At 41.4% G+C, this 11,618-nt stretch overlaps 1 protein-coding gene across 1 annotated transcript; it reads left to right on the plus strand.

Annotated features, from left to right (window-relative positions):
- Nucleotides 1-8,805: 8,805 nt before the first annotated feature.
- On the plus strand, nucleotides 8,806-11,409 carry IL22 (interleukin 22). Its single transcript, XM_008926518.2, has 5 exons — nucleotides 8,806-8,994; nucleotides 9,797-9,862; nucleotides 9,959-10,102; nucleotides 10,326-10,391; nucleotides 10,800-11,409. Exons 1-5 carry the CDS (start codon nucleotides 8,806-8,808, stop codon nucleotides 10,911-10,913), a joined length of 579 nt encoding a protein of 192 aa, XP_008924766.1. The 3' UTR covers nucleotides 10,914-11,409.
- Nucleotides 11,410-11,618: the final 209 nt, after the last annotated feature.

Raw genomic sequence — 11,618 nt, forward strand, 5'->3', positions numbered from 1 at the left:
AGGTAACCTGAGTTCCCTCTGCACCCAAGGGCCACAGCCCAAAACCCAGTGTGTTGCAGTAAGGTGAAGGGAAGCTACCAGCCACCAGCTTTCTCCTTTGCTCACAAATTTTTGGAGTCCAGGTACTAATATGTTCTCCCTGTCTGACTCTTGGTGTCAGTGCTTTCTGGCAGATAGCAGTGGAGGAAAAAGGGATTTCCAAATCGGTAATACTTGACGGGCAAATCTGTAGTACTAGAAGATGGGGCAGGAAGCACAGCTTGAACAATTTAGTATGTGCTTATTTGCATGATGTCATATTGCTTCATTCCATCTTCCTGTTCTGCAAGGCTGAGCTGGCACCTAACATTCTGGTATCAGAGCAGTTCTTAGCATCTGGTAAAATTTGTCAGCAAAGAGCCCCATCACTATCTTATGCAAGTGGAAGTTTTGCTATGACCTTGTTGACCAATTTTTACTGTAGCCTGAAGTAAAATTGTTTCGTTATCTGGATGCACACAAATATGTGAAAAAGAAAACAAGCTGAACAGTAATTTTAATGGAAAGTGACCAAAAATTAATGTCCTAATTCTAGCAGTTATTTAAACCTTTTTAGACAGGAGCCTCAGGAAGAGAGGGTAGGATGGTGGAGCTGTGGTTAACTCTTTGGGATGCAGTAATTTCTTGGGTTATATCTGAAACCCAGTGGGAAAGTGTTAATCACATAGCAGTGATCACACCAAAAGCAAAACTTGTAGAGGGGCCAATGGGTGGTAGCTAACAAGAAAACTCCAATTTCATAGAAATCCAAGTTTTGGATTGCTTTTTGATCCGAGTTTTCTATTGTGTTGAAGAAGGACATCTGGAGTTCTATGTTAAAAATGTAAATGAGCTTCCTAAATATATTAGTATATATACAGTTCATCTGTGTTAGATATGAGCTGACCTTGTGAGGTTTCTGTTTCGGTCTGTGTTCTAGAGAAGCTCGTGGAGTGACTGAACAAGCCTGAACTTTGCATGCTGAATGTGCTGCACCTGGGAAACTGAAGGATGGTTCTTGGTGGTCTTGCAGTGTCATGTTAGGGTGGAGGACTGAGAACTACATAAGATTCACCTGGAGACTGATAGTCCTTTGAGAAGGCAAGCAAGGCCTGATAGTGCTTACAGCTTTCACGCCTCTGTTGGATCACTTATTCCGTTCATGGAGCAGGATTAAGAGTGTAAGAGCAAAAGCACTAATTTACAAAGAGATTGCTACTTGCAGGGAGAGTCTGTTGGTACAGTCAGGGCAGCAAATCCTCCTTAGCGCAGACAGTTCTTTGGTGGAGGGGGAAAAGGACAACTCAAGCTTTTTACTCTCCATTTTCATCAGAGGTCTTGATCAAGTCTTCTGGTAAAATGTGTCAGCTTCCTATATGCATCTTATTTACATTTATGCCAGTTTACCTTTCCTAAGGTAACTAAGGCAGTGTAAAGGTTTCAAGTGGGCCTCAAAACTTTTTAACCATGTTTAAATCTGATATGCACACATACTGTATGTGTTTCTGTGCATGTGCATGTATATATATATGTGTGTGCTGGTTTTGGCTGGGATAGAGGGTTTTTTTTCATAGTAACTAGTGTGGTGCTTTGTTTTGGATTTGTGCTGAAAATAATGTTGATAATACAGAGATGTTTTCTTATTGCTGAGCAGTGCTTATACAGAGTCAAGACCTTTTCTGCTTCTCACCCCACTCCATCAGCATGTAGGCTGGGGGTGCACAAGTTGGGAGGGGACACAACCAAGACAACTGACCCCAACTGACCCAAGGGATATCCCTTATCATGTGGTACCATGCTTAGCATATAAAGCTGGGGGAAGAGGAAGGAAGTGTGGGGACATTCTGAGTGATGGCACTTATCTTCCCAAGTAGCCATTACACATGATGGAGGCCTGCTTTCCTGGGGATGACTGAACACTTGCCTGCCCATAGGAAATGGTAAATGAATTCCTTGTTTTGCTTTGCTTGCGTGCAGCTTTTCCTTCACCTGTTAAACTGCCTTTATCTCAACCCACAAGTTTTCTCACTTTTACTCTTCTAATTCTATCCCATCCCTCCAGAGAGCAGTAAGTGAGTGGCTGCGTGGGGCTTAGTTGCTGTCTGGCGTTAAATCACAACAGTGTGGGTGTGCATATATATATATATAGGTATATATATAGGTAGTATATATATATATGTATATATAGGTATATATATTTCTTTAAATTCATGGTGTCTTTGTTTAATACTATTGTGTGCTGGGCTGTCTCCAAAGCGCCTACTTTAAAATTTGAACTAGAATAGGAATGGCTGGCAGGATCCAGAAAGCCTGTACTTCTGGATTTCTCTCTTCCTAGGTCCCTTTCTGGTCACTGGATTCTTGTAGCACATATATGCAGCCATCTGCAGATGTACCCTGTTCTGGAGAGCTGGATGTCCAGATCTCACTGCAAGTTTGCTCCTGGACTGGGGAAACCTGCTGAGACTCAGTGCACCCCCCAGCTAGAGTGGGACTGTGAGTTTCCAGAACAGTGCTCTTGTGAGGAGCACACATCTGTGTTTCCAGTGAGAAGCAGGCTCCAGCCTGTTTTTGTATTTTAGCTTACATGACATGTGGCTAAAAACAGATAACCCCAGAAAACAGCATTATAATTCCTATGCTGTAGCTATTTTGTTTAGTCTCATTTTGGCCCCATGAATCTCACAATCTTGACAATAGTTCTGCTCCAAGAGGAAGCTCGCTGGCTCAGAGACTCTCTTGGGAGATGGGCAATAGCATAACCTGTCTGGGGAGGGGCTGGGGCATGGACTGTTGGCTTCCTAGAGATGGACACTATTTAGAAGACTACTGTTAGCAACATGGGAACCAGGAACCGTCACCTTCTCTAATGGCTCTGAAATACAGAATAACTGAGCAACCACGGGCTCACCCTCAGGCGATGATGCTGAGCTCAGAGCCTCGGTGAAAGTGCTGGTGTATGGGCAATGTCAGGCACAAATATTTCACCTTAAATTACATTGCTTCTTTTCAAGATGGATTTATTTAATTACACAAGATGGTGTTGATTTATTACATGATAACTGATGGTACTTGGTAAACCAAGGTACAGAATGCTGGGGCTATTTCTTAATCTGAGTAACTGTGTGTCACTTAATTTGGATTATAAACCAGCTTGCAAAATTCTGCTCCCAATTAGAGTGGTTTTCTCTGAGATAACGCTATGTCAGTAATTCCACTTTGCCACTGAGTCGCGGCTGTGCAACCACACCACATTAACAGGAAGCACAGAAGTTTCAGTTCACCTGATCTGACTATTCGCAAGACATAGCTGGATAGATGTAGGTCACTATATAAAGTGACAGAGTTTTATAGTATGTACGTGACTTTACACACTGAATGCAAAGAACTAGCCATCTGGTGGAAGGGTTAGTAGTGGTGCCTTTGGTGGCATGGCATGGTGTGTGCACTGACATGGGCTGCATTCCCTTTTCTCTCATCTGTGTCAACTAAGTGATGGCTCCTATTGATAAATTCTTCTCTTTATGCTTTACTGATGTTGGCAGGAGTTGTCTGAAGAGGCAAGACCACCGGACTAACATCTATTGCACTTTAATTGACACTGTTCTTTGGGGTTTTGTTTTCATATTAATCACTGAATCCTTCTGGCACTGTAATAGAAATTATGACATCAGTGGTTCTGGTAATAATGTTGTATCAACACATTAATAGTGTTGTTTCTGGATGACTTTCTCTTGGATCTCCACTACATGAATGTTTCTGAGGTGAGAATAAAGTTATTTAAACCAAGGAGGTTTTGTTTGGTAGTGGATTTTTTGGGGGGGTGGGGGTGATGGTGTGTTTTGTTTTTTTGTCCCAGGATGTAGCTTAAAACTGAAGCCACAATGAACTATTAGTTCCTTTCCTCTTGGATGTTTTATGGTATGAAATACCAGTTTTATGATATTTTCTATATAGTATTTTATACTTAGAAGACCTAAAAATTATATAATAAAACCAAGTGAAGGTCAAAGACAAAGATCTCTGATGAAATATCAAATATGTAAGCTGAACTGTTACTGTCAGAGGAAATGTATTACTCTGTGTTACAAAAATGTTACTATCAGGGCAGGTAGGAAGTTGTACATCCTCTCCAAAGTCCTGAGTCAGCAGTGCTTCTACTGAGAGCTGACACCAGAGTCTTTTCTGGTCACCTAATATTCCCAGGCTAAGCAATTTTAGTATTATTCCTCCTTCTTCCAAGAGGTTCACAATTTCTTAATATTAAACCTAGTATGAAAAAAAAGAAAAAAAAACAAGCAAAAATATAATGATGAAATGCTACATGTCCTCTCCCAGTTTCTGTGTTGATATAATTTTCTCTACAGAAATTGAATTCCTTCTACCATTCCTAGTGATCATACACAGAAGACATTTGTCTGTGTACTAGGACATTTCCGTAATGAATAGCTGGATTACGGAAAAGCTTATTTTCAAGTTTTATAAGGAAGAATCAAGTTCCATTACTGATGTTTTCATTGCTGGGCAGAGAGCTGACTAAAATACGACTTTACTGGAGCTTGAGCTGAAACATTTTTATAGTTGGCTTTAATCTTTGCAAGCTTGAAAGTCTGGGCAAAAGCTGAGGAGAACTAAAATAAAATGCAGCCAACTAGCTCACAAATGAGGTGGAGCAAAATAAGTGTATGAGTGTGACCTGAAACTTGAAATTGCATGTTCAGTTTTAGGTGACCTGTGGTCCATTCACACAAATGTTTAAGGGGGGAGAATTGCATCCCCAAATAGAAGATCCAACAGGATGATGCACAGGCTCACTCTTTCACATGCCTACTCTTGGCAGTGTTTCTAGCCCAGTGGCCAATTCTGACTTTTCGAATAATGCAGTATAATCCTGGCTGATTCAAAGTGTACTAAAGCTCAAGGAAATTCCTGCGTGCTGGTGTGCTGCTGCTGATACTCAACATCTGAACATCAAAGTACAGTGTTGGTTATTCACCTGTGGCCTCATTCAAAGTCAGAAGGAAATGTCTGTGGCTTTTGAGGCAGATGTGATGTAGAGTTCCAGTCATCCTCAAAAAATCCTGTTTTCAATGTGGGTCAAGAAGTCATTGTCGAGAATATTCTACCACTGTAGTTTCTTAATGAATTTGGGAAACAAACTTTAAATGTTTATAGGTGAGTTTACTGACAGGACATTTAACTCTTGGAACAGTACCAGGGAAAAAAAATGACCTGTGAACATTTTCAAAATTATTTTTTTATTAATTATACTTAAAAAAACAGCGCAAGAGGGTATTTTATAGAAGATGGAATGTCTTTGGTAGTTTTTAATTAAAATGAAAGCATAACAGGTATGTTTCCTTGTAGGAATTTTGTACTTTAAATGGTGCTACTAGCCTTAAACATTAAAAATATCATTAAACCTAGAAAAAAAATCATAAAATTAGAATGGGAAATTACTTCCCCCTTGTTCTTAAGATATATTTTGTCCGGTATATTCTTTCTCCCCAGAGTAAGACCCACCAGTGATGGTTTCAGCCAGAGTACCACATTTTAAATTAAAGGGAGATTTCCTTCCACTGGTCTCTCTCCTGCCAGCTCTACAGTTCAGAGTAGCCTGGTCAGGAAGCAATTTCCCTGAAGTTCACATTCAGTACTGGCTTAGCACTTAGACCTTATTTTTCAGAAGTTGATTGTACTTCCTTCTCAAACAAGAAGAAAAAGAAACTATTCCTCAAATGTTAGCAGAAAATCTTTATATTCTTTCCTCTTTCTTAGGACTTCTGAGGACTGGAGTATGATCCAGTAGTAGTGCAGGTTTTTAGCTCCATCTTTACATAGGATGTAATGCTGGATTCATATCTCCCATGCAGGGTGTGGTGAGCTAGTCAAAAGAGGTGATAGCCATGACAAGTCACATTTTCTTTCTATGCAATCTCATAACAGAAGACCCCGGGAATGGGAGGCATATCCACACTTCCAAAGAAATTCTTTTGACATGTAGCAGGAAATAGCAGCAGCCATGACTGCGACTATACCATAATTCTGTGGTACATCCAGGACCAATAGTCATTTGGTAGAAGACGGTTGAGAAGAGGCCAGGAAAGGACTGACGAGCATGCTAAAATTAGTGTCCAGTAAGGTTTTGACTGTTTGTTTTTGCATTGGACCATACTCACAGTAAACTAGAGTAAGCACAGTAAGCACTAACAGAAAGTTAAATAATGCAAAGGCTTTAGAAATGTCATAAAAAAAAAATTCATGCAGAACACGAATTAATGAACTTACAATATGTACTTCAGCATCTCAGTGTGTGGAAAATAAAGGTGATAACAGAAGTAACAAGGTAAACTAAACAACTGAAACAAAGCTTTTCTAAAGTATCAGAAGGAAAACATCATGACACAACGAAAAAGTAGCATGACAGAGAGATGGCTAACGATACAGATGGGAGAAAGAGAGCTTTATCAAGGCTAACAAGGTTTTCTATGAAAATAGGTGTGTCATAGTGTATGGTTTCAAATAATAGAGAAGACAGACAAAAGACATCCTGCATTGACTGCATAAAAAAGGGCAGAAGAAAGATTCAACGTCTAATTCCTCATTCATCTGCCTGATGTTGTTTATATGTCCATCAGGATGCATGGGAAGCTTGGGACCAGCAGGGCTCCTCACAGTGGTTTGAAGAGATGAGAGTGGCACAGCACCTACTTACCTAGGTCATGCACCCTTTCCGTGGGATTGGAGCCACAAGAAGACATAAGGCAAGCTAGATCTGTGTCTGACAAGAGTAAGTGGCCAAAGGGATGGAGAGGTGGCATGTGCCAGAAAGATGAGAACAGGGAATCTGAACCAGGGAGGGTCTGAATGCCTGTTCACAGATTTTATTCTGGGTATGGCACTTCAGTTGTGATGGATGAGCTGATGGAGAAGTGTGAGAAACCTCAGTTAGAAATAGATTTTGGTTATCAGGCTGTATTTAAAACCTGGAGAGGAGTTTGTGGAAATGCGCTTCAGAGGAGGCCAATCCTTTGAAACAGCCTATCTGTCAGGATTTCTCACAATTTCGTCTTTAATGTCTGTCTTTTGGCTAAGTAAAGTACAACTCAGCATTTCATCTTCTCATTAACTTGCACCACCACTAGGACTATTAGCCTCCAAATGAAACATATGTGGAAAAGAGTTTAGAAATATGTTCTTGAATAGCTTTTTGTTACATTTGGGTGTGAATGAGACTGTTGACATCCTGGGTCCAGACTTGCTTTCTGCTGCCTGCTGCAGTCAGGATGCTGTTGGAGGTTGGTCATGGGAATGGGAACCTGAAAGTGGCACAGAAAGGGAGGGGCTGATGGTGGCTCCAGGGTGAGAGGGTGCAGTTTCATGGGCACAGATCTGTGCAGAGCTGATGTGGCAGGTGTCCGAGGGAAACTGAGGCAGGACTGAGACCTGGAAAGATGAATTTCTGCTGCAGATGTATCAGAGGAGGCTAAAGAATAAACCTAGTGCCACCTAGCCTTTAAGTGCTTCTTAAGGAAAAGAGCTGGGCATTTCAGACCATGGGGTAAGGTTGATTATGGCTTTTGTCCTGGGAACCTCAGCCGCAAAGGTTTGAGCCCAGCCACAGGGATGCCCACTCTCAGAGTTCTCAGATGTTCACTCTCAGAGGCAGAGCTGAAGCGTTGGTTTTCCAGGTCTGATTTCTCCTCTTTGTCTCCTTTGTGCCTTGTACAACCTTGTACAACCTTATACAACCAGGAGCTGGCATTTGTACCAGTTCTGTGTTCTCATGCACTGCTGTCTACAGCTGGGTTGCAACTTACTCTCTAAAAAGAGCACTGTTTCTCTTTAACACTGTTCATAGTATTTCAAACTGAAGGTGCAGAACTACCTTAATATTACCAGAAGAGGCTTAGGAACATGGAAATCACCTGGATAAGAAAGGACATGACCACAGGTCTGGTCATTGCACATGATTACAGCCTGGAATATGGATAATTTTTAAAAAAAACACAGGAATTTGGAAATCAGGGATGTGAAAAATGCGGTGTTGGTCCTACACAGTTTCTGATCTCTCAGAGAGGATTTCACAGTGATGGGCAGATGGCTAGTGACCCAGTGGGCCACTGTGTGGGAAAGGGTATTTGCAGGGTAGGAACCATAGGTGGTCAGTGCTTTGGGTCTTTTGCAGTCTCTGACTACTTGTGTACACCAGTCAGCAGCAGAGAAACACCAGTCTTTTACCACAGAAGATGAACAAAAGTTTAGATAAGTTACATTATCTGCTATCAAATTGTCAATCAAATAAGTGCGTTACAATTGGGACAGGAGGCGCAAACTCATAAAGCTCTCAAATATTTTTATGCAAAAAGAATTCAGGATTCCTACCCTGGTAAAAGCCCCTGCTTTACCCCACGTTAATATTTGGTTTGTTTTATAGGAAACTAAGGATTATGATGCCCTTTGAAGTTGTATTTGTGGGTTTTGAGGTGGTTAGATAGTTCTCAGAAGAGGATACTGGAAAGTAAGAGACTTGCTGATGTCATTTTTATTTCACCACCAGTACCCAAAAAAGAAAAAAAAGCTGAGAGAGATGTTGCTGGCCCTATATAAGGTGCAGTCACCTCCTGCAGAGTGCATCAAGAATCACAGCAAAGGTAAGGCTTGCAGCCTTTGTGCTGCTCTCACTTTGCCTTGCCCACTCTCCCTGATGCTAACGCTGCTCTCTCTCATCAGTGCTGAGTGCTGTAGCTGCAGCCTGCTGGAACGGACGAGCTCGGACCGTGAGCCATGGCCTACCTGCAGACCTTGTCCAAGAGCTTCCCAGGATGGGTTTTCTTCTGTTGCTGTCTCCCTCTTCTTCTCACCAGCTCTCTGCCTCTGAAAGGGGCTTCTACTGCCCATCATGCCTGCAGGCTCAGGAAGATCAACTTCCAGCAGCCCTACATTAGGAATCGCACCTACACCTTGGCTAAAATGGTACAGTAACCCACATATTCTTCATAGTGGGATCTGAGGACTTACTCCTCTGTCCCGGCTTCTAGTCTTTGGCATTGCTCTCTATTTACCATGCCTTTCTCCAGAGGAAAAATGTGCATTTGCAGTTAAGGCAGAGCTTGGGTGTGTGGAGTGGGTCTGTTACCTGCTGGTTGTGTAGGCAGGGGAAGCTGTTGCCTCTCCTCCTCCTGCTCCTGGTCCCCAAAGGAAAGGAAGCCCCTGGAACAGCATGGCTCCTTCTCTTCAAGCAGCTGGTGCTAAAACGGGACAATTGTGAAACATGAGATTAAATTTCTCAATTTGCCCAGTCCATTTGGAGCTGGGCTTGTCCATGACTCCAGTCACGGCCAGGCAGATGCTCAGGCATCTTACAGTGCTCTGCTTGGGCGGGTTTCTTGGCTGCTCTTGCCATGGGTGGGTCTCCCACAGTGTACACCATCGAAGGCTGTAGCACCTCCCAGCAGCACTGTGGGCCACCGCGAGGTCGGCCACCTGCAGCATCTGATTTAGTCATCGTAACCACTACGACATCGGATGTTTAAGAGGGGGACATGAATTCAGACTTTTGCTTATTTATTTTCCAGTGATACTGACTTTAAATCACATCCAATTGAGGGGAGAAACAGACACAATATCCAGGTTTATCTACCTGTAACAGACTGCCTGTGGCATCCATTCCCTCATTTCACTTGCACTTTCATTACTGATGAAGACCTTAGGGTTTATTATTCAATTTTAGGCAAGGTTCCCATCCCCATCTGACGTTTCCTTTTTTTACTCTCAGGCCAGTGCCTCGGACAAGGACACAGATAACAGATTGATTGGGCAGCAGCTCTATGTTAACATCAAGGTAAGCCTTACTCAAGGAGTCTGCTCTTTACGTATCTCTGCAGCACTCATTGATCTCTTGCTTTGATTTAACATGATCTCTTGTTTTCACACATAGGAAAACAACCGCTGCTACCTGATGAAGAGGGTTGTGGAGATTGTGGTAAAAGATGTTCTCCTCACTGAGGTCAAGAATCAGTACCCATATGTTGAGGAGGTTGCACAGTTCTTGGCATCCCTGACCTCGGAGCTGGGCAGATGTGTGAGTAACATTGGGTTTCTTTCCCTGCGAGTGTTGACTCTTGTTGCTGCTCCTGAATCTCAGAATGTTACAAACAGTGGCAAAAGGCAGTGATACAAAAGGAAACCTCAGATCAAAGATATGAAACTCAGAGTTGATAGAAAGGTGTGAAAAAGAAAAAAAAATCAAGCACATTGTTGCGTACAGCTGTCAATCTTATGTCTGGATGTTTCCTTTTTTTTAGAAATTCTCAGGAAACAGAGAGCACATTGAAAAGAACCTGGAACAAATGAAGAACAAAATGGAACAGGTACATTTTTTTCCAAACATTTAAAAAGAGCAGTTTCAAACCCTAATCATTTAGTTGGATTAAGTCTGACCTGACTATGAAACAAACTCTGGAGATTATTTAGGAGGTGAAGCTTGCAGGGGCATTAAGGAGGGGATTAGTAACATTTCCCCTTCCAACCCTCCTTCACTTGTCCTGGTAACTCTGCACATGTTATGGTAATTTAAACCTTAAAAAGTTATGTTGCAGGAACTGTATATGCTAGTCTAGATTTGAACAAGCTAGTTTATATCTTATGGCATAATGACTAACAGAACTATGTGAGAGAATTAGGAAAGTTAAGTTCTTGATTCAGTTTCTGTGACAATCCTAATTTCAATTTTCTGAGAAATCGTGAGTTGCTAAGACTTGCATTCTGCTCTTTTCTAGTTGGGAGAAAATGGAAAGACTAAAGCCATTGGAGAATTGGATTTACTGTTTGACTACATGGAAAATGCCTGCACTGGTGTCACAAAGAAGGGAGGGAACAAGGAGAAAAACTGAGAAAATTTCAGATCAGGCTTGAAGAGATGTCTCTGAAAATCTCTTGTGATAACTCAAACTAATTAGCTGTTACAGCAACTACACCCATTCCCCCCAGATGCAATATGTTTTTCACTTGTGTCAAAACTAGCAAACTAAGTGGGCAGAGACAGGATGCATATTGCTGCCTTCTTTGAAAATGAAAACTCCAGGACACTGCAGCTCCATTTAAACACAGGCCATTAGTTATTTTCAAAGGCACGCTCCTGTCCTCCCCATCTCCATAGGAATGAGGCAACTGTTTCTGTCTTTTATATGCTGAAATTTGACACCTATGGATCAGCTTTGATCAAGGTAGGTAGTTAAAGGTAGTCAGGAAGTTTTGAGCCTCTTGCCTGGAAGTCTATCTTGAATGTGTTGTCCTCTTCTGACCTTTGCCTGAAAAGTTGGTATTTCAGACTAATTCAGAAATATTTTTTTGTCATTTGTATTTAATGGTAACTTATTTTAAAGTAATAATTATACAATACTTTTATTTATATAGATTAGTTGAAAAATGTTCAAGGAAATATATTTATGAAACTGTACCAGAAAGTTTTAGGTGAACTATGAAAGTAACACTGCTGTGTGATATTTATATGCAAATTGAATATTTTATAAATGCTTGCACTTTAATTTATTATAATAAATATTTTAGTCCTCAAACATTGCCATTTGCAGAGCTTT

This window comes from Manacus vitellinus, unplaced genomic scaffold (genome assembly GCF_001715985.3).
Source record: "Manacus vitellinus isolate BGI_N305 unplaced genomic scaffold, ASM171598v3 scaffold_5_pilon, whole genome shotgun sequence".
In the NCBI taxonomy this organism is placed as follows: domain Eukaryota; kingdom Metazoa; phylum Chordata; class Aves; order Passeriformes; family Pipridae; genus Manacus; species Manacus vitellinus.